Source organism: Centrocercus urophasianus, unplaced genomic scaffold, assembly GCF_019232065.1.
Source record: "Centrocercus urophasianus isolate 14NV4802_14NV808 unplaced genomic scaffold, USGS_Curo_1.0 seq_15, whole genome shotgun sequence".
Lineage (NCBI taxonomy): Eukaryota > Metazoa > Chordata > Aves > Galliformes > Phasianidae > Centrocercus > Centrocercus urophasianus.
Window position 1 is genome coordinate 10,983,489 of NW_024884697.1, and position 23,374 is coordinate 11,006,862.

General features: G+C 36.6%; 1 protein-coding gene across 2 annotated transcripts in view; it reads right to left on the minus strand.

Annotated features, from left to right (window-relative positions):
- PTPN12 (protein tyrosine phosphatase non-receptor type 12) overlaps positions 1-23,374 on the minus strand; it is a 69,359-nt gene that overhangs the window by 11,939 nt on the left and 34,046 nt on the right. For both annotated transcript variants that reach the window (XM_042815396.1, XM_042815397.1), the window contains exons 4-12: positions 22,490-22,585; positions 21,451-21,489; positions 20,600-20,671; positions 18,843-18,902; positions 15,634-15,776; positions 14,022-14,088; positions 13,351-13,428; positions 13,158-13,256; positions 5,689-5,774 (exon numbers count right to left, since the gene is read on the minus strand). In XM_042815396.1, the coding sequence (XP_042671330.1) occupies positions 5,689-5,774; positions 13,158-13,256; positions 13,351-13,428; positions 14,022-14,088; positions 15,634-15,776; positions 18,843-18,902; positions 20,600-20,671; positions 21,451-21,489; positions 22,490-22,585 (740 nt within the window). The remainder of the gene's footprint in view (positions 1-5,688; positions 5,775-13,157; positions 13,257-13,350; positions 13,429-14,021; positions 14,089-15,633; positions 15,777-18,842; positions 18,903-20,599; positions 20,672-21,450; positions 21,490-22,489; positions 22,586-23,374) is intronic.

Consider the following 23,374-nt stretch of genomic DNA (forward strand, 5'->3'; position numbering starts at 1 on the left):
AGGAAATTTCCCTTCAAGTTTTCCCCCTCCTATGCCAGAAGGGAGAGTTCACACACACAAATGGTTACATGCTCCCCTTTTACCAACTATGATTCTTTTAAATAATCACCACTAAATCCTCCTGCTGAACAAGGTTTGCCCTCACTGACCTCATTTTCCTGACCCACTGTTATATTGCAATCAGTGAGACTAAATCCTTATCTGGTACAGATATACCATTAATCATTACAATTAACTAACAAATTAGTATTAAATCAGATATGACAAGACCACAAGCTCATAATACCACTCATTGATTACTGTTTAATGAAATCTCTTCTCCATTTGAGTCTCTTGTATCAAACTGCTCTGTTGAGGTTATGAATAGAGCAGATGATAGAGCAGTACTATCCAAGTCAGCAACTCAAAATTCACACCTGTTTAGACATCCCTCATACACTGCTTAACAGAGTTGTTTAAGTTACTTATTACATTTAACTATTTTTCTCACAAATGAGAACACAGAGTAATCAAACGGGAAATGCTCCATTAAAAAAATCACTCCTTATCATATTAGCATTGAAGAATATTCATTCTCTGAAAATTAGGTGACCGGTGTTTGGGAGCTTTTTTTCTTAAGGGAAATAGATGTCACCCGGGACTTCCTGGCTTTCTCTGAGCATGCAAGCTTTTTTCCACTTCATTAACGTCATAGGGTTATTATTACACACATATTGCATTAAAAATAATGCTTTTGTTTCTTTATGGAAAGCAGAAATATTGGGATAAGCACACCTTTAAAAGCTCTTCACTAAGCAGAAGCTATTTCTGAAAGTCTTGCCAGACAATGTTGGGCATTATGGCCTGATGCATAATGCTTTCTTTGGGCACTTCCTTCAACAGCTGTGCTCTACAGACACTTCTCCCCCAAAAGGCAGAAAATTATCTCAACTGCTAACATTATTCCAAAAACAGGAAACACAAGGCAGTACAATAAAAATAGCTTGATTGAAAGTTCCAGGAAAGCTCATGTAAGTGGATATTGAGACAGAAGAGATTCAATGAACTGAAGAATGACAGACCGTTTGAAAATACCTTTCCCGTATTAGATACAAGTTAACCCTGCATGGCTTTTACATAGTGCTAAGGCAAGAATTTCTCCAGTTCACTTGTCAAATCAGCCCGCTAAAAACCAGAAATCCTCCTCATAACTCAACCTTGACAATGTCTCTTTGTATGCAACTGTTACTGACTGCCTGGTAATTCTACTACCTCTGCACTTCCACAGAAGTAACAATCTGGGATTTTCCTTCAGTAATCAAGACTGCTTTTCCACCTGTTTTTACTGCCACAATCTGAACAGCAAGTACAGCATCTTATTGCTGAGACCTGCTTTCCAAATACTTCAAACGCAGTGACTGACCCCTCAGCTGCCAGGTAAACCATGAACCTGGTGCCATCTCCAAGCTGCCACCCAGCCAAAGGATTGAGTGGTGGGAAGCTGCATATGACAACTGTGAGGATGTTTCTAGACAGTCACTCAAAGGCTTATTTAAGAAACAGAACTTGAACAGTAGTGATAAAAGCCTATGAGCATAGGACTATTCAGCTATTTGCTGAAGTAACTGACAGCACAGAATGGGGGTAGGAGGAATGGTTGAATACACTGCCTGTTTCAAGAAGTTTGGCACTTGCCTCCAAAATATTAAAAAAAAAAAAAAACATTTTAAAACAAGAAGTTAAAAGAACATGAGAAATTTGAGGCATATATCTATTCCTTCTGGAAGTCACAAGAGTCTACTACTGGTTAAAAAAAAAAAAAAAAAAAGAAGTTTGTAGCAAGACAAAAAAAAGACTTATTACAGGAAAAATACTTCCCGATACTAGATTTTGTTTAAAATTGCAGTGGCTAATACAAGATTCAACATCTTTTCAACTTGATTACATACATGTCATTATAACATACAATCTTGGGAGGAGAGCTATTTTTCTAATTTTTTAGAACATTTTAGAGGCCCTTCTAGCCCTAATGAAAAAGGGCCATGTTATGAGAAGCAGGGCAATGTGGATTCAGGTTTAAATAAAAGTTGGCCAGTGGTCAAAAGAGAAAAAACACTTCAAGCAATCCATGGCTATTCTGTGAAGCATCATGTAGGGTTTTATTGTCAGATAGGAGAGTGATGTCAAGGTCAAGGAACGTGGCTCTGATCAACTAAAAATAGATACCAAGCTCTACATCCTCCCTCATAAATGAAACAGGAAAATTAAACTTTGCATAAGCAGGCAGAAGTCAGAGAACTTAAGCATTAAATCACTGCTACCCATATGGGAGAACAGCTGCAGTTCAGTGAGGTTATCATTAACTGTACTACAGATAATGTATAGAGGATGCATGAGAAATAAATAAGGAAGTCACCTACTGGAGATTTTAGGGGAGTAAAATTTAGTCATTAGACAGAATTGCAAGCACAACTGAAAGATAAGACAAACAGCTATAATATTTTAGTATTTTTTCTCCTTCAGAGCATGTATGTCTTCAGTGCACTGCAGCACTATAGAGTTTTTACCTTTCATGTGTTTATGCCTCAGTTTCTCAATTTCTTTCAAATTGTGTCATCTTCTGTGTACATTCAAGAGTTTCACACAGCCAACCTGATTAAAATTAACCTTTTTTTTTTCCCTCCCAAATATTTTAAAATGAACTACTGAACACACAAATAGATAGAGACTGTTCGCTAAACACATCATCTCTACAAATTCTGATGTACCAATTATCTCCTGTGGACTTAAAGCAAAAGCTCCAACTGAAACATATGTCTTAAATATATATGCAGTTTGATTACCTATGGTTGTAAATGTAAGACAAAATTTAGTCATGCACTCTTCCCACCTTCAACTGAAAACAGTTAGACAAGTCTCACAAAGAGGGAAAGAATGCTTTTCAAGCAATATTTAACACAGACTTAAGCTTCAAGGCGATTTTCACAAGTAATTGCAAATTACAGAGCCAAGCAGTCTCTAGAATAAGGTGCTGATGCATGCTGTCAAAGCATGAGTTGTTCCTGTTTACCTCAGTTATAACTGAGGAGTAATAGTTCTTTTTTGTTTGTTTGTTTAAATGTTAACATTGAATGCAAATTCAGTGGACAGAACCAGCTATATTCACAAATCTTGTAGCAAATGAATTACTAAAAAAGTAATGTAAATTAAAGCATTACAAAGTGATAAAACGAAAGGTCAGAAGGCAATACAATTCTAGAACCTGTGTAAAAAATACAGTAAGATACTACATGTGGAGGTAAAAAAAGACAGGCAAGAAAAACACCTTCCTGGGAAAAATTCTACAATTTATAGTGGTTAGTCATTGGAAAGTGCTACAGAAAAGATGCCACGACCTCGTTCAATCATTAAGCTGAAGTGTGTCAAAGCAAATAGGAGTCAGAATCATCACCGTATCATGAAATGTAGTCCTGAGATCCAAGCTGGATGGAAACGCGTGTTTAACAGTTACATATTTCTTGCTAAGATTAAATTCAGGTCTTCCACTGCTGTCCTTACCATGGAAAAAAGTATTTACCTATTCCAAAACATTTATAATAATAAAACCCTCCGGACCGCAGACAGTATCATACTACAGATTTGTAAAATTATCTCCCACATCAAGAAAATAGATGCAAGTATTTTGTGTACACACAGCTACTGGAAAACAAAGTATTTCCTCAGAAGCTTCTTCCATGAAGGATGCAGTTAATGGTTTTTTAAAAAAAAAAATTATCTCCATTTTAAAAGGACAGCAGCTTTGCTAAACACTTCCATCTATTCACCTACAAGAAACAAACCTTCCTGCCATTGTTGGCAGATAGGAAAGTATTAGTATGGAAGAAAGCCCAAAAAAGATCAGGTTTTGTAACAGAGATGAAAAGATACTAACTTAACTGTGCAGTAAAGAACCACAATCTGCAGATAAGAGAGCAGACGCATGCCTAGCTATGAATTATATACATGATTATTACATGACTACGGAAAAATGGCAAGTAGTGATCTAAAATTATTTCAGGAAACATTAACCAGTAAGGGAATTACCTATTGGATAGAAATCATATCTTCTGTAAACAGTCTCTGAGTTAAGATCTCACCATTAACACAGATTATAAAGCTTCACTGTTATAATCTTTATCTACATAATTAGATACATTACCTTTGATCTAAACAAGGTTAAATGGTGTTGTCTACATAGCACAAATGTTGTGTTTGTAGAAAGCTACAACTCTTTCATCTCTCTCTTTCAATGTCATCTTCTCTAGCTTCTGCTTCAAGTAACAGCTAATGAGTTAACTGTAATAATTACTAACATTCTTATTTAATCACTAATGATTATTACCAAATACTATTTCCAATGTTACATTATTGCAAATATTCTCAGACAACAAAAGAAGCTGAGTGACAAATTCACGTGTGGTAGTTTGCATATATCTTCAGTAAGTAGACATTAGAACCCCATACAGTATTCCAGATCTGGTCTAAACTACTAATTGGTTTTAGAGTACAATACTTACATACCTGTTTTAAACTACATTTATTTCTTGAACAAGATGATGTTGCAATACTGACATGCACACTGCTACCCATTTTGAGTTGCCAATTTTCAAATGGTTCCTTATGTCCAATTATATTTTACTAAGACACATTTGTAATTTTTCCTCCATTACCAAACCTAACCTGCTTTAGAATTTAAATTTTTTTTATTATATAATCACTGATCTAATCTTGTCAGCCCCTCAAAAATAGACTCATCTTCTGGCATTACTTGGACCCTGCCAAATACAGGGCTGGAAAGAAAAAATTCCTGCTACTGACCTGACTTTGCACTACACCAGTTAGATCATAGTCTTAAAAGCTGACTGCTTTCCTTATATGAGCATTCTTGCATAGAATTTAGTAAGTGGATGGTTATTGTGTCATACAAAACATCTTGAAACCCCAGTGCTTAGCAAGCACTGAAGCAACTCCTGTCCATCTAACTACAGATAACTGAGAACAGGCAAGATCACCTGCCAAAGGCCCCCATATCCTTTCAGATACTAGCCTGGTACACAAGAGCTCATGCTCAGGTTGGGTACCATTTTAGGTAAAGGTAAAAGCAAATGGACAGACAACATTAACTCTTTCAAAGTCTACGTACTTCAAAAACTGGAGTGGATTTTATTTTTCTTCTGTTGAATGGAAGGTCCAGTGAGATCAATTTCCCTCTTACAAAGTGAAACTATTTGGTTGGTGTGCCCTAGTCATTAACAGTCCCCATCTGTGAGGTAATGTTTTATTCAACAAACAAATAATCTTTCCGTTATGCTTTCACCTCCAAAAATGAGGGTTCTAACACTTCTTTAGCTTATTTTGCTGTTTTAATTTTTTGCAGTACTGTGCTTTATTGCTGCTATAATCAAGTGGATCAAGTAGATCCATCTAATGTGCTTGTCTACTTGAATTTCATTATTGCAAGACTGATAAATTCAAACACAGACTTTACAAAGATATCAAAGGTTTCTGTTCACAGAGCTTACTACAAGACTTCTATTTTCATTATATATATATGTTTATAAATAGGAAAAAAACAAAGTCTTCGTAGTATCAGTAGTTTGATTCTACTTCTTAATATACAAAGCAACTTAATCTGAGAGTTTAAAATACTATATTATGATAATAAAGTACCTGCGGGTCCGTGGAGGCTTTGGTGGTGGAGAATCCTGTTTCTGAGCATCTGAAGAACTCACAGCATTCTCTGTATTGTTTTCATCCTGATAAAAAGAAAATGTTTTCAATCATAGCTGTAAAGCTGATAAGCAAAATAACTAAGTTCTGAAGATCCATCACACAAGGCAATACTTAATTTACAAGTCGGAAAGGTTTAATGCATTGTCTTAAAACATCTCAAATAATCTCCCGTTTGTCTACAATAAAGCTCAGCTTACTTGATAAAGCACATGAGGAAAACCATAAGTACATAAGATATATATTAGATATGCATGCATGTGCACACATTCATATATTTTTATATATACACATTTCTACACAGAAAAAACAATATGCACGAGTCTAAAGTTGATAAACCATTTCCATACACACACTACAGCCAAAGATCCAATAAAACAAAGGAGAAATTTAGTGCTCTCAAGTTTAGTGTACAATATTTATTATTTTTTAAACTCCAATAATTTCATTTTGAAAAGTGATTAAAAAAAAGAACTACAAACATCTCTAACATATGCAATGGATTTCAAAGGACAATACCAAGTTCAGACAACAGAACCCTTACCGTCTTTCAGCAGATCTGTTCATAGGAGGTGACAGAGACTGACCTCCTCTGCTCATACAAAACAATCAAAAAACTCCCTGTTAATTAATGTTTGTCAAATGCAATTGTGACAAACATTTTTTCCTTTGCAAGACAGGTGATAACTAAGTTATCTCAACTGCTAACTACCCTCACATAAATTCCAGTTGAACATGCTACATGCACACTAGCAGTGATGCCGTACTGTTTGTGTGTCAGCAGATTGTGCAAGCCCTTTCAGACAAATTAAACAGGGCGCTCCTTGTCCTGCTGACCACTGCTGCATACCTCTCAAGTATTATGGAGTGAGATTCAGTTAGCAGATAAAAGCCACTCACATTTAGATCATTACAACTGAAGCTTCCATTATTGTCAGCCAAGCTGAAGACCTCACATTCTAGAGACCAGTCAGTATAACAGGCATAAAAGTAACAGACCAGTCAGCTCTACTAGCTGAGTCTCGAGCCTACATTACAAGCAAAGCCTGAATTCCAAACCATGGTCTGCCAATTTTTGTTTCCAGATATGCGGTTTTACATTTTGCAACAATAAAGCACACTCACTCAACTTGCCAAAAAGCTGACATCTTTATGGAAGTTTCTCTTTAAGTCTCTGTCAGTTGAAAACTATAAATAGCGACTTCCTTTTCCCAAAGAAACAGAAAAATAGAGTATCTGACCAAGTTGCACCTAACTGCACACTGAATAAGCTCTGCCCAATGGGTAGCAATGTGAAATATACTGTGAAACAGATTAAACACACTTAATGCACTACTTTTTTGTACCTATTAAGAAGCTAAAACAGTAACATTTGTTGCAAATCAAACCCTTTCAGAGATTTACTGCATCAGTACTACCTCAACAATCATTCTCAGCACACAAAGTGCTGGTAACACAACACACCACTCAGAAACTGATTGTCCAGAAAAGGAGAGCAACTGAAATGGCTGATGAGATAGTAAGAAAAAACAAACATCAGTATAATGCTATATCTGTAAATTGAATGCAGGACGTCGTATTTTAAAATAGCGTATTGATGCCTTGCTTTCCCACACATTTTGGAAGTCTTTTGGGCTCTTAATTTTCTTAAATTTAGCTTCAAACTATTCTAGACAAGCAAATTTTAGAAAAATCTCTGTAACAGCATTCCAGACATTGATGGAATGAAAAATCACCACGTAACAAGGACATCTGATCCCTCTACTACTTTCCTGTCAAATACTAAGAATGGAAAATTCCAGATTTTTTGCTTCAGGCACTGGGTAACCGTACACACTGATTTCGTCCTTAACATACGTGAAAACTAACTTCATCGGCCATTCAGAAAGCTGAGGCCAAAGAAGCAAGGGGTTACAGCATCCAACATCAATTCAGTTCTCAGCTTATTAGTTGTGACTCCTTCCATCTCCATCCCATCCCAGGCCATAAAAGTTATCTGACTGCCTCCTGTGTGCAGCCATCACTATGGATGTATTTAGAGCTTAAAAGGCACTTTTAATTGTAAGAACTACCAACTAAAGTTAGGAACAATGAATGCAACTGCACGCTGGAGGGCAGGCTGCTCTGCCTTGTTTCACCACAGCACTTCAAAGCTTCATCAGGCAGAGATACCAGAAAGTGCGAGATTGCACAGGAAGGGTTTCCTACCCTTGAGCATCAGAGCTCACCAGAGCAGAAGCTTACAGTAGCACTGATGTCACATTTAAGCCCTGGTTTTCAAAGAGTTACTGGCAAAGGCCTCCTACAACATAAACTTCAACTAGTCTAGGACACAACCCGGGAGCTGCATCCCTGCTCTTCTGTTTGTAAAGAGAAGCATTTCTGAACAGACTTTTGCATGAGACACTTTTCTCCCAGGCAGAAGAAAAAGCTTATTGAAGAAGCTAATATACATCAAAAAATGTTGAAGTTCTATATTCATACAGTGAGTAGCTCAGTCTCTGCTTGAGACAGGCAACAGTAACTGAAGAGACGCTGCAGTACTCTGTCATACACAGGGAAGGCTTCAGACATATTACGTGTTTAAGAGGTTAGCCTATAAATCAGGATCACTTTTAAGTCACTTCAAATTAAGAACATTATAGGAATTGTCACCAAAAAAAGAGGAACACTGTGCTGAACAGATTGAGGATTTCAAAATAAATCAATTCACTTTTATACAATTCATACCCCAGGAGATAAAGGATTTTTACTTAAAAGGTTGTTGACAACAAGAAGGAAGGCCAGATGCACTAACCCACGTAGGAGAGAAGTCTTTGCATTAACTTTAAGTTGCTGCAACATTTTTAAATAACAGTACTCAGTTACTACTGGACCTATTCTTCTTACGTTTAACTGAATAAATACTGCTTACTGAGCCCTCGGAGCAAGTCTGTTACTTGTTCTCAGCTGCCACGAGAGTTGCAAACAACCAGCATCTTAAGCATCCTTGAGTGATACCAACTCAGAGATTTCACCTTTTGTCATAAATATAAATAACTGCACTGGTAACCATACAGAACAACTGAGAAGTATGACTGTAAAAGCAAATATAGGGTATCTCACAGGAACGACCTCATCACTAAGAGCAGATGGCAGTGTTAAGAAAAAGCCTTCCAGCCTTCCTAATCACAGCTTACTGGAATCAGCCAACATTGTTGTCTGAACAGATGTTGTATTTTAGGGCAGAATACTATTTTGAAAAGAAAAGTATCGGCTTAGGAAAAAAACAGGACAACATACATACTTTATAAAGGCCAACATAGAGAATTATATTACTTATTTTTTTAATTGATTAGTAAGAGTGCAAATGACCTGCTTTCTTATTGAAGAAAGTCTTCTTACCTATGCTATCTAGGCAAGCTTCTCACTAGAAGAAAACACAGGTAACAGTATGCATATAAAAAAGAATAGGAACTTTTCCTAGGTTTACCCTCTACATTCCTCAGATACTGAACAGTTCAAGTGTTCCAACACACGCATACTAAAGTTCTGTACATATAAGTGAATATGGTGGTGAATGGACTTAAATCATGAGTAGTGTTCCCCAGGGGTTGATAACTGAGATCCGTCCTGCTTAGTATCTTTATTGATGACCTGGACAAGGGGATTGAGTACGCCCACATTAAAACAGTAAATCTGCAGTCAACACCAAGTTGGAAGGAAGTGTTGATCAGCCTGGAGGTAGGATGGCCTTACAGAGGGATTTAGACAGTCTGGATCAATGAGCTCGAGGCCAGTGGGATGAAGTTCAACAAGATCAAGTGCTGGGTACTGCACTTCAGCTACAGCCCCAGGCAATGCAACAGGCTTGGGGCAGAGTGGCTGAAAGACTGCGGAAGAAACAGACCTGGAAGTGTTGGTCAAACATAAGCCAGCAGTGTGCCCAAGTGGCCAAAAAGGCCAATGGCATCCTGGCTTGTATCAGAATCATGGCAATCACCTGGACAAGAAGCAGAGTTTATATGGCCTGTATCAATACGTGCAGAGTAACTCAAGTTCCTTTGCTAATGAAGACAAACAAGGAATTCTCATAGCAGATGCCGTTTCTGAATTCAACTTGGTATGATGACCTACATTTTGCTATCATCTCCCAAGGGAAAGTCTCTTTCACCATCTGCAACCTCCTGTGCTCCAAGTATGAAACCGAGCTGTCACTAAATGACTAACTAGAGAATCGCAGTTCTGGACCAAGACTTCCAAGGCATCCCCTACAACTGAGGAATCCGCCCAGGAACTGCAATATTTTCTTTTAGAAGAACATACAGAAAACGTCATGTCAGCCAGAAGCTTTCTACTAGGAAATTACTAGAAGATATCCTGCAAAGACTCTTCCAGAAGTAATTTCATGGTTTCCCTCAAAAGGAATCAAGGCATTTCTTTAGTCCTTATTGCCTGAGAACCACGGTGCATCAGCAGATAAAGGAAACAGACTGAAATAATACACTCAAATGATTCAGATTGAACACAATTTTCTGATCATAGACAGCAAGATAAATGTCTCCCAAGACACCTAAGATTTCTTTACAGTGCTATAATGGTCCAAAATCTCTCTCCAAGGAGCAAAACAGCGATGATAATTTCACTGGTTAAAACTTTTGGCCTAGTTGTCAAACCATTAATGTTTTGAATATCCACATTCTTCTTACAGCAGCAGATTCTTCCATAGCTTCTAGAAGCACAAACTACAGTAACAAATGTGCCACTTCTACAAGAGTGAGCGATTCTTAAGAGTACTAGCAATGTCATGCTTTGGAGAAAAAGCTCTATTAATAAAGTGGATAAGGGAAAACCACAAAGACTTGCAGTACTATAGCATGGTTCTTACTGTCAAGATGTGACAAAGTAAGAAATACTTCTCAGCAGACAGTTGTATATTTATTGGGTTTTTGTCCCTTAAACAATCTTGATTTTTCTACATACAAGACATTCAACTTCGTGAAAATCCATCTGATTCATTTTTCCACGACAACCATGGTATGCACTTCAGCCCACAGAGATGCCCCTCATATAACTCAAAAATATTTTGACAAAGCTGTGATATCTTATCAAATGATCAACACAAATCAGCTCACACCTGCTGCATAACTTCCAAAATTAAAACCAAGTGTAATCTTTTGATTTAATAGAAAAAAACAGAGATGGAAACTCCAAACAGGATGACCAAGAGTTTCAGTGGAAGGAAGGTTGAGTCTAAGACTCAGCTTGATGTTTCAAACCAAGTCATCAAGTCTTAGACTCAGCCCCCAGTTGACTGTTTGAGACATCAAGAGTCCAAATATTCAAGGAGGGAATAAAAAAATAGTTCTGATCATCAAATTTAGTACCTCACTCACTTACCTGGTTGTGAAATTCCTACTTCTGAGTGTTATTTCACCTTTGTTCTGGAATTTGTCTAGTAGTGGGACAGTTGAAAGTACTGTGTTTAAAGAAACCTTTTCTTTCACTTACTTGTGCTTTAGACACTGCGTATTATTTTAAACACATTTACAGTTCTAAGAATTCACAGTAAGTACAACTGTGTAGTAGCATGTAGTAATTATATTATACTTTACTACACATACATTTTCTACAAGACTTTGAATTCTTCTCTCAAAACGTAGTAATTAAGATACAACCTAACTGAACTCTAAACATTGAGTGCATTTTTGTTGACTTTGTACAGTATTGTTTCCAGCAGGGCAGAGTTGGCAAGTTCACAGGAACACACGTTCAGCATTGTGTCTAAGTTACATCTCCATGAATACTGCTACTCATTGCCAATCAGATGAACTTTTTACTGTGATGTTGCTGGCAAAGACTGCTTACAAAGTGTAACTCAATTCAAGAAAAGCAATTGGACAATAAAATTACAAAGTCAACCTTATGGAGTACTCCAAAACTTCAGATAATATTATGAATATAATATTCATAATATAACAAGCAGGCAAAAAAGAACACATTTCAGCATCCTATAATAGTACTATATCAGAAGTAGAGCCATTCTTTTATCTGGAATTGTTTTCACTGAACACAATTAAAACCCCTCACATAAGCAGCATTCTACACTTGCTATAGTATCCATACTTTCCACAAGTATAAAGTAATGATTTTGTTTCTTAGCAAAGTACTTTCTTGGTAACAGAAAACATTTTTGTCCATGTTTAAGAGATGCTCAAAGCCTGAAGACAAGACACAACCAAAACATTCAAGAATTCCTCCACGTATTACTCATTTCCAACCACCCATTAACTTAATGAGTTTATTCCTATATACCCATTCTAATGCTTTTCACTTGCCCCACTATTGCTATAAATTACAAATGTTCACTTCTGATAGGCAGACTAAGATCTAGGACAGAATGTGAACATATTCCACTACAATTTAACAGAGTGATTTGAAAACTTTCTGCAGCAGGCTTAGTTTCACCTCAAAGTAAACATGCATTCCAGGGCACTAAGACATGCATCAAAAAACTATGTCACCTCATTCAGCACTTCTTCCAGACCACAGATGTTCAGGAATATATGTCAATAACATGAAACATTTTTGATTCTAGGAAGAGTGCAGACACAGGTCAGATCGAAGACAAATAGCCAGAAGATACTGCAGACTCTCATTTTTTTTTTTTTTTTTTTTTTTTTTTTTTAAGACAAAGTAATGTCATTAGGAATCTATTCTGCACAAACCTATTCAATCTACATATTCCAAAAGCTACTACATTTATTTATCACAAGTAAAATGAAAATTCCCACTCCAACTATGCTGAATATCAAACTCAACTCACTTAAAACAACCTGTCCTACCCACATTGTACTTAGCCCATTAGGTTATTTCAGTGATGACTTACAAGCCTCAGAACTATTGCACGAATTGACAGAGTCTTAAGAGAACTAACAGAAAAATCCAGGAATGAAAAGTGCCTTAGACTTCCTACAAAGAACCATATAAAAATGCTAAATCCCTAAAATTAAAGATTTTTTGCAGCAAAGTGCAGTAGTAAGATAAATGCAAATCTACTGGTTTAAAATTGGGTCCAGTGGTGGCAGGGAGGGAGGGAGAATAAAATTGGATGAATTAAGCTGAGTTCATACACACAAACTTACGTGCAAACTAAGTTTTGCATTTCATGTATACTAAAATTCTATTACTTCTCCCACCACAGTTGGCATTTGGTGTATGTGGCAATTATTCTGTTATTTATCAAACTTAACTCTTACAATCAAATTTCAGTGTAAGCTAAGTACAGAATAACTCCCTACTCAGCAAAAACCAAGCAAACCAATTTACTCATCTTCCTTAACAGGAAGGAACAATTAAAAATAAGACTTCACAACAAAAACCCAATCACAGTTACAACTGATGAAAACTCATATGGGAAAGGCACATACCACTCCATCTGCAATCTTCCAGTCCGTACAGCTCTCATATTTTTGCAGTTGCTTTTCAAACAGTTGTGCTATGGCTCGATGGACAAGTTCATACTGCTCCTATAGTAGTTTATCAGATAAAAATTAGTGCACAAGAACTTTATAGAGAATGAGTGGTATATTATCACAAGATGCATTGTAAAACAAACTATACCTTTGTCTGCACTGCAGAATGCCTTTGCGTCCTCATTTCCTGTATTAAATTAAATACATTGAACTCTTCAGGTATTTTCTGAAATATAGAAGGAAGTCATTTATATTGATGTAACTGCTTGTAAAACAGCAATATTTTTGGATGTCTAACCTCTGCAAGTGCAAACAATCAATTCTTTGTAACTACTCAAAATTCTTTTATAAAGCAATCCTTCTCCAGAACTTGTTTTTAAACATTTCATTTTGACCAGATGAGAGCATTTAAAAGCATTCTGAAAATGAGACATTCAGTGGAAGCATTAACACAACATCTGAACATTAACATTTCACAAGCTAGAAACCCCCAGAAGACATTATCTCTGTACATTCTAAATATCAAGACTTCAAAAGCTGCAAAATCAGAGATGCTGGAAACAACATTCAAAATCACTTAAAACTGAAACATATCCAAATGAGGAATATAGTTCAATGCTTTTTTTTTTTCCCCCAAAAAATAAAAACTTGATGTCAAAGGAAAGTTCACACCATGAATGTGATGAAGGTAAACGTCCAACCTGTCGTAAGAATTTTAGAACACAGAGACATTTCACAGTTTCAGAACATTTGGGAGCTCAATCAATTGTTGTTATGAAATGATGGAGCGCCACAATTTTTTCTTATAAGGTTCCTTACCCCAGCTTTAAGCAAATTCCATGTATAATCTATGGCACAGATGGCTCCTGTTCTTCCACACCCTGCACTTTGAACATAAACAGGTACATTAGAAACTGTTTCAAATGGTTGAAAAGGCACTACAATTTTCATATTTTCAGAACCCATATAAAACCAAAAACATTTAATTTGCCCAGCTATCATTTTAAGCTTAAAACTATAACATTTTCAAATAACAAATTTAGTAGAGCAAAATTAAAGCTTCCAATGCAAGTTTCTTGTGGCTGACCAGAAATGCAGTCATGAAAGGCATTTTGATGTTGACTTTTTCATTGCCTCTTTCCTCACACTACTCCTAGTTACCACTGCTTCAACAGTAGCGATTTTATCCAAGTTTAATGACAGATGCTAAGCAGAAGAACGGAACGCATTTAAAGAGTTTCCGCATTTTTCTGCTTCAGCAGCACACCTGTATTGTCTGCTTGTTACTAGCAAACAAGCTGAAAAAAGTGACAGTGACTGTAGCAGTTATTCTTCCTAATGCATAAACACCTAGTTTTCCAGGTAGAGTTACACTGCAATAAATATGTATCATTAAATAGTTGTGAAGTTGTACTGGCACTCAAGAAAAACACAACAAAGTGAAACTAACCTCCATGCTGAAGAAGTTCCTTTTAGGTTTAGACCCAATTGCTTAGAAAAGCAAATTATCTGCACGCTGCTTTAAGATGGAAGAGTTCTATAACACTTGTATAGAACATCCAAAATTAATAAGCCTCTGAGGATTTATAATTCCCCGGCTAACTAACACAAGCTGAGTATTTTCCTACATGCAGCACAGTAAACAATGTTGATAACACACTAATGTTTGTTGTTGCCTGCTAAGCCAAGGCAATTCACAGCAAAGGGCTCAAGGAGCTGGGAGGGAAAAGAATTGGGACAGCTGACTTAAACCTGCCGAAGAGATATTCCATGCCACGTGACATTAAGCAGAAGGAGTTTTGAAGGAAGGGAGTTAATTGCACCCTCTTCTGCAGCTTGGGGGGCTAGCTGGGCATCACTCCGGGGGTGGAAAGCAATTACTTGTGCATTACTTGCTTTTTTAATATATACATACGATATATATATATTATATATATATATATATATATGATCATGTTTATAGCCAAACAAACAAACAAATAAATAAATAAATGTATAATACAATATATATAGTCATATCTGTTTTCCTTCTCTCTATCTTAGTAAATAGTTCATCTTAACCCATGTGTCCTATTTTGTTGTTTCTGATTCTTTCTCCTACCCCCCTGGGAAGAGGGGGAGTGAGTGAATAACTGTGTGGTAAGAAGCCACCTGCCAGGTTAAGCCACAACAAGAGATCTTCAGAAGTTTGTCCTAAAGAGGAGATGAATGCTTTAAGAGCCATGGGGATAATGTTCTCAACTGAAATAGAATTCTACTGTGACGTGCACTATATGGGGACTATATCAATCTAAGCCAAGTTTTGACATGAGGAAATATTCCTTTTTATAAACTAAAATAATTGCAATTTGGAATCAAACTAGCCCATCCCATACTAGCAGTCTAAATTTCTAAAACGTATATAAACTTTAAAACTAAATGTACTTGATACCTGCAGTGTATGCAGATTGGTACGTCTTCATGTTCCTGGTATTCTCTCATCAAACTGATCATGTCCAGAATAGAATCAAAAGATGACGGGACATCATGGTCAGGCCAGTTAACATAATGAAATTGATAGACACTACGAGTTTCCTAAGGGAGAGGAATGAAAGTTGTTAGTTACAATGCATATTTGAGGAGGCTGTGTGAAATAAATTATTTAGTGAGGCTCGTTAATAGCCCAGACAATCAAAGCCATTTCAGTATATAAAACACCTACAACTTACGCAGCTAAAAAAAAACCAGGAAATTCTGAAATGTTTGAGTACTGCAGGTGCATGGATGAAAACACTGCAAGACAGTTTGCTGAAGGAGTAAAGAAAACACCTCATGAACACATGGGATACAGGACCCATAATGCTGCACCATCTTGCAGATTCTCCGTCCCTACAGTCTTCAACTTTGAAAGGATGAAAGGAAAGCAAAGACCATCAGGAAACCACCCCCTTTTCCAGTCATGCTGCTATAACTGGAAATTTTCTGTCATGTCACTTTGACAGACTGCAAAATAAAGTGTGCATGCAGGTAAAAATTGAGGAACTTAGAATAATTCAGGCTACATCCAAGATGGCTCACACTTGCAACTCTGTCGTATACTTTTATCCTAGTTGCTCATTTCACAATAGGACGTAGGTAAACAGCAGGTTTTAAAACACATCAATTGCTCAGCTACCAGAATTCCTTACAGAACAGCTCAAATTCTCACTTTCACTATTACCCAAACTGCCCACTATTACCCAAAAGCCACTGGTACTGAAGCTCTCCACGCTGTTGACACATCTCTTGATTTCAGCATGCACTCAAAATAACTGGAGAGGCAGGAGCATGAAACTTTTATAATTATTAGAAGTTACAGGTTAAAGGACCTATACCATCTTCTTTTTAGTTATCTGAGAAGCAATCTGGTGGACTTTTGAACATGGAAATTTATATGATCTTCCAACTGAAACAACTATTTCGGAAATGTTCCTTTTATTAAATCTGTGAAAACACTGTAGGTAGCAAAAGAATGCCCAGTGTAAGAAAACAAAAATAAATCCAACTGATTATGTGAAATCAATGTCATTGGCAGGGAAGACAAATACTTACGGTCCATCAAGAACTTCCACTTAATTACATTTAAAGAGTCATTTTTCCACATCGGCAAAACAGTCAGAAAAAATAATTTCTAAATCTATGCTTTTTATATATAAATTAGAAATGAAAAGGAATCTTCATAGTCCTCTTTATTGAAACTTTTTAAGAAGCCCTTTGATTTAGTTCATAATAATTTTCAGCTTTCAAACTAGTTTTCCTCACGGCAATTAGGATAACTTCCCATATTCACACGACTTAATTTCCCCCACAGTATTTTGAATGATAACCCACTGAACATTCTACAGAAGAGACAAAAGTTGTCCTTATTCTAGAAAACATGCTAGAAAGTGTGTTGAAGGATCTTTCTGCCACAAAAGCAGATTTACCTCCCTGGTCCAAGACTACATTTAGAATTCTTCAAGATAAGCCTGTAAGTCTCTGTCAGTGTGTGTTTTACATATACAGCATAGATCTTTTATTATCACGAGGATGAAACCTCAAAGAAATCCTGAAAAAAATATAGAAGTCAAGCAACTGAATATGATTTGCATGTATGGTATGGACAAGCAAATAAGGAACCCCTTATGGTTTCTGAAGTAACCAGTTCTCAAAGTTTGGGTAATAAAAATACCTGATTCTGCCTTGGGGTTTTTAATCTTTTCGGTTTTGTTTTTAATTCACCATACCAGTAAACGCTGCAAAAACCAGTTACTGTTATGCAGTTAATTGCTGCCATATCAAAAAATTCATAGGATGGTCAGCTGTGAGCATTCAGAAAACACAATCAGAAATGAATTGCACACGTCTTGCTGCCAACACCTAGGAAGCCACAGCAAACACAAATCACCCCTCAAAAGGCACCGCATTAATAAGCGGTTTTGACAACTGCTGTGATATCAGTTATTGAAATGGAATACAGAAAATAAACATGAGTTATGTTGCAATAGATTATTTCTTAATTTATCATGCCAAAAAGGATGGCAAGCATTCTTTAAAAGAGACTGTCAACCTTCCTGTTTTTGCAGGAGTGTTACACGTTTATTTTTTTGTTTACTGAATTCCTTTCAGGAAAAATAGTTCACCTCAAATTTGGCATTTAAGTTCATTCACTCTTAGCCTTTACATGAAAATACAAATGTTCTTATTTCACTGAACGGGTTACAGTTCCTTCTTACACTCAACACTTCTGATATTCAGTTTACAAAGCAGATTTCATGCTTTACAGCAGTTCCTTGGGACTAAAGACTTTAACCAAGATAAATTAACTATTTTTTCCACAGTCAGACAAATTGTAATCTTACTTAACTGCCAACAAATACTGTATACGAATTGAGTTACCAGACATATTTGTGAACACTAAGATAACTCTTCAAAAATTCATCTTAGCTCTCTTTTAAAAGTACATTTCTACTTTATCATTCTATATAATCACACACATTTCTCCCATGTTTCCCCTTGCAGACTTTCACCAACCAAAAAGACAACACAACTTCAGCAAGAATATACCACATTTTTCACAAATATTACCATTTTAAATGCTAAAAACTTTTTTTCCCCCAAAGCTACAAATAGAAATCTTGAAAAAAAAAAAATCATGATACTGTCATTCTTGCTTTATTTAGCAAGACAAGTGTAATAATGGGCATAAGAAATATCCCTTAGCATTGCAAAGCCCCTCTTGATTAAAAATTATGGAATGAATTCTAACAAGTACTTACACTCAGCCCCAAAAAAAGGCTAAAAGGAAGCAGTCTCTTTTGACAAGTTTGATTCAGCCTGTGATCAGGTTTTCAGTTTGGGTAAAGAATAAAATATTTCTAGGTTCACAGCAGCTTTCCAGCTGTTAATGCATGATAATAAAGACCACATGCCTTTGTCTAACCAAAAAGAAATGTAGTTTCACTACTCTTTTCTTATGTAGTTTTTAACATCACTTCTACATTTGACAATTTACATACATACAGAATCATCACCTAAAAAAAGGGAAGAGATTTTCTTCAGCTCCGTTCGCTGTATCATTGCAGAGAACTTTCTAGGCAACCATTAAATCACAGATAAGACCAGAATTCCTCACGTACTTACATTCTGAAATTCAAGTAATAACGTTCTAATGAAGTAATCTGTTCTTGCTTGCTCAGCTTCCTAAAGAAGATAAAACAGTAATGAATTGAAAAAAGAGACAAACATATGTAACTAGAACACATACAGGACATAACTGAAATCCAAACTCAGTGTTTGTTTTCATTTTTTAATTTACAGTTCTCATATCTGTTATTTTTCCAAAGATGGACAATTAAAATGTTGATTCTAAACCAAAGGCAACATATCTTGCTGCAAACAATATACTTCTGAAAGATTTTGCTTTCACTTAAAATAAAAACTGGGGTTTTCCAAGTGAATAACTTGCACCTGAAACTGTCAGTAAGTACAATATACGGGCCTCAATTTATGGAAGAAACAAAGATACATCACCAGATGTGTACAAAGGCAACCAGGTACTACTTCCCACCCAGGAAACACCAATCTTACAATCCTATAATTATTTCTGTGGTTATGCTCCTGCATACCTCATTCTTACTCACACCCTGAATACCTCACAAACAATCATAGAACCACAGAATCACCACGGTTAGAAAAGACAGAATCAGAGAATCACAGAATGGCCAGCGTTGGAAGGGATCTCAAGGATCATGAATCTCCAACCCCCCTGCCACATGCAGGGCCACCAACCTCCCCATTTAATACCAGACCAGGCTGCCCAGGGCCCCATCCAACCTGGCCTTGAACACCTCCAGGGACGGGGCATCCATGACCTCTGTGGGCAGCCTGTTCCAGCACCTCACCACTCTCTCTCCATTAACCCATGTCTCCTAGTACCACATATCAACATTTCTTGAACATCACCAGTGACAGTGACACTACAACCTGCCTGGGCAGCCTGTTCCAGCATGTAACCACTCTTTCAGAGAAGAAATTTTTCTAAATGTCCAGTCTAATCCTCACTTGGCGCAACTTGAGGCCATTCACTCCAGTCCTATCACTAGTTATGTGGGAAACCACCTCGCCACAACCTGTCTTCAGGCAGTTGTAAAAAGCCGTAAGGTCTCCCCTGAGCCTTCTCTTTTCCAGACTAAACTTCAGTTCTTTCAGCTGCTCCTCGTGAGACTTGTGCTCCATACCCCCCACCAGCTGCTTTGTTGCCCTTCTCTGGCACACCCCAGGGCCTCAGTGTCTTTCTTGCCATGAGGAGCCCAAAACCGAACACAGCACTCAAGGTGTGGCCTCACCAGCGCTGAGTACAGAGTAACGATAAACTCCCTGCTCCTGCTGCTAGCACTATTTCTGATACAAGCCAGGTTACCACTATAAACCTAAAGATAAACCTAAAGGAGAAGAGAAGAAAAAGTCTAGTTTCTACTTCCTCTATTTATGATACCTAACTTCATGTTCCTCAAAAAAAGTAAACCAATGCAGTGTTACTTTTATTCCTCTTACACATCTAGAAAGCATAAGCGATAATGTAAAGAAACAGCTACTTGAATATTATCTACATTCTTGATCAGCTACAGACATTCAATACTACGTGATGTAAAGTTAAAGAAATGGCACAAAAAGAAACAAAGCCAATGCACATGACCCCGCTTAAAAAAATCACAATGAATTCAAAAATCCTGTAAGACTTACATGCACATACCGCCCTCCATCATTTTCTTTTGTGTCTTCAGTAAAATTTGATATTGAACAACTGAATGTTTCTTCCAGAATACAAGGCCTGACACGAGTTGGGTACCTACTATAAGCTAATGGAGCAAAACTCTCTTATAAAGCTTAATACTTACACATGAAACACAAAATGGTCCAAAAGTTACTGCTGCTTCTCCATACAACGGCCAGTAACGTTCACATTTTTTCTGTTGAAGCAAAGAACCCTAATTTAGTTGGTACATGATATTGAAAGATGGTTAACAACAGAAAGAGCAGACAAAATGACGGTTACTAATGCCTTGTTTTCTATTCTTCTATTTCATTCTATTTTCTTCTATTTCAGCTGAAGCTGTCTCTTAAGAAAGTAAGGAGTCCTTTGTTTTGGTGTAACAAATACAACAAAAAAAAACCCCACAAGAACTAAATCAATAAATATAGCCTGTGGAGTCTTTGTAAATAAGAACATGAACTTCAGTACTGCCTGCATATTTGCAAGCATGCATCCATCCTACAGAGGGAGGCAACAAGAGTTAATCTAGTTTTTGCCCAAGTTCAGAGTTAAGAATTGCGGAATGCTTTTCTTCCTCTCGGATCTTAAGAATAGATTTTAAAAGATGGATTGTTTTTGCAGCTGTATCAATTTTGAGAGGAAATTCTGAAGGAATTGGTGTTTTGATAGTTGGCACACATCTCACTAAGATGTACTTCTTTAATTCAAAATAACACGAGCAGAAACAGACCATCAGTTCAGTTCTGTATACAGAGACATAATGCACATCCTGATGGAACTCCTAGACCATAACAACACTATGAACAAAGAAGAGCAGTCACATTCATCCTTTCTTCTGTGCATAGGAATAAGTGTATTCTCATTCAATCAAATTACTTTCATAGTTACAGAATTCACACACACACAGTTTAACAGGTAATGACATGTTGTCCTACACAGGAACTGCTCACTTAGTTTTGTATTTAGTACACTTACCCTTCCCATTTCAAATTCTCGACAGGCCATTACAATTATCTGAAAGGGAAAAATGTTAGCTAGCTTTAGATAGAAGAAAGATCACAAATACTTTACTGCTTGCTTTTAGCTAAGACAATACAGATACTCCTTAACTGGCTGCTACTGAAGGAACTGATCTGTAGCTGCACATTCTTTTAATACTAAAATAGTGTCCGAGTTCTATTCTGCACAAAACAAGCCAAAACACTAACAAAATATTAAAAGCCTACCTAATTGGATCATTTGAAATCACTGCAATCCCATATAAGTATCTTACTCATTTAGCCAGACTGTACTACTGTAACAATGCAGAACCATTTGCTAAATATAAGAAAAAACACTGCTGTATCTGTTTATAACAATACAGACTGCTTTTTTAAATCAGTGCCAAAAACTATGTCAAAAACTAAAACAAGATTGCTTAGGCAAAGAAATTTCAGGTATGATAATCTGAATAACACCACCAAAAAACACCACAAAGTACCTACTTGTTACAATAGTAAGCAGCTATCTTTAAAGGGTCTGGTAAAAAACAAATCAAAAAAAAAATTTACAAACAAAAATTTCTTCGTTGAATCCAATTTGAATAGTACTTAAAATTTAACTCCTGACAATAACTGTTTGAAGAGATTCAGAAAATTCAGAAAAACAAGTTATCCAGAATTAGCATAACTAAAAGTTAGACACTCCTTTTGTTTCTAATGCTCCTTCTGCATCCGATTGTCTGTCCACATTACGAGTCAAAATGGCACGGTCTCTTGGAGGAGAAGGGATTAAGTACTGAACTGTTCATAAAAAAACACGATTTCATATATAATCAAATTATTACATTTTATTACATTATTGAATTGAATAACGACACACAGATGTTAATTTTGTAGTTTAAGTAGCATTCTGAGACAAACCTCTACTAAATTACCATCAAAGTTCTTGTTAATAGCTAGCTCAAACAAGAAATACAATCGATGTACCATGAAATAGGGTAACACACAATTCCTGTTTTTAAGTAGGTACTTACAGCCACATTGTATTCCCATATCATCCTCCAGAAATCTATTACTGTATTTGCTAATGGTCCCTGGGTAGCGACATACGCCTTTGGCCCATGTACTCCCTAGGACAGCACAAAGGAACCATTAATGTTTACAAAGACAATTTATCTGCACTGAATAAAAAGCTTTCATTTATAATTATGTAAAATTAGAATTCTGATTTTGATCCAACAGGAAAGGTGAACATGAAATAGGAATCCAGTTGACATTAGTCATAATTTTGCCAGTGATTTCAAGCCTAAGATAACAGCTACTGTAGTGGCAGAGACTGCAACAGAAAGCATTGAGTTTAACAATTTTGTATGCTGCACTCCTGAAAGGTGTAAGTCTGCACTGTTTATTACTTATGTCGTGGTCATCATGACCCGCCTGGATGCCTCCTTGTGTGACCTGCTGTAGGGAACCTGCTTTGGCAGGGGGGTTGGACTCGATGATCTCTGGAGGTCCCTTCCAACCCCTACGATTCTGTGAAATCTTTGGAATATTTCTTTTTCTGTTAAAGCACTCCCTTTGAAAAATGCAAGGAATACAATTATTTCAAAAACCAAAGATTTTGGTTGTGTTTATATAAAAAGGTTGAAGATGTTTACAGCACCTTGGTTTTAAGAGTGTTAGGTACAACTACTACTGCCACAGACATTAAGAATGCATAGAAGCAGGCACAGTTTGTCACACACAATGCCTCACTTATGTTCTAAAAACAGCTTCTCTTAATATCTAGCATTTTCAACAGCATCAATTTTTCAAAATATTTCTATCTAAACTTTGCTATGGTATGAAGTTCCAGTTTGGTTGCCTGTCACCTTAAAATGAGATTTTTCAATATTATGTTTAAACCTGAAGCAATATAA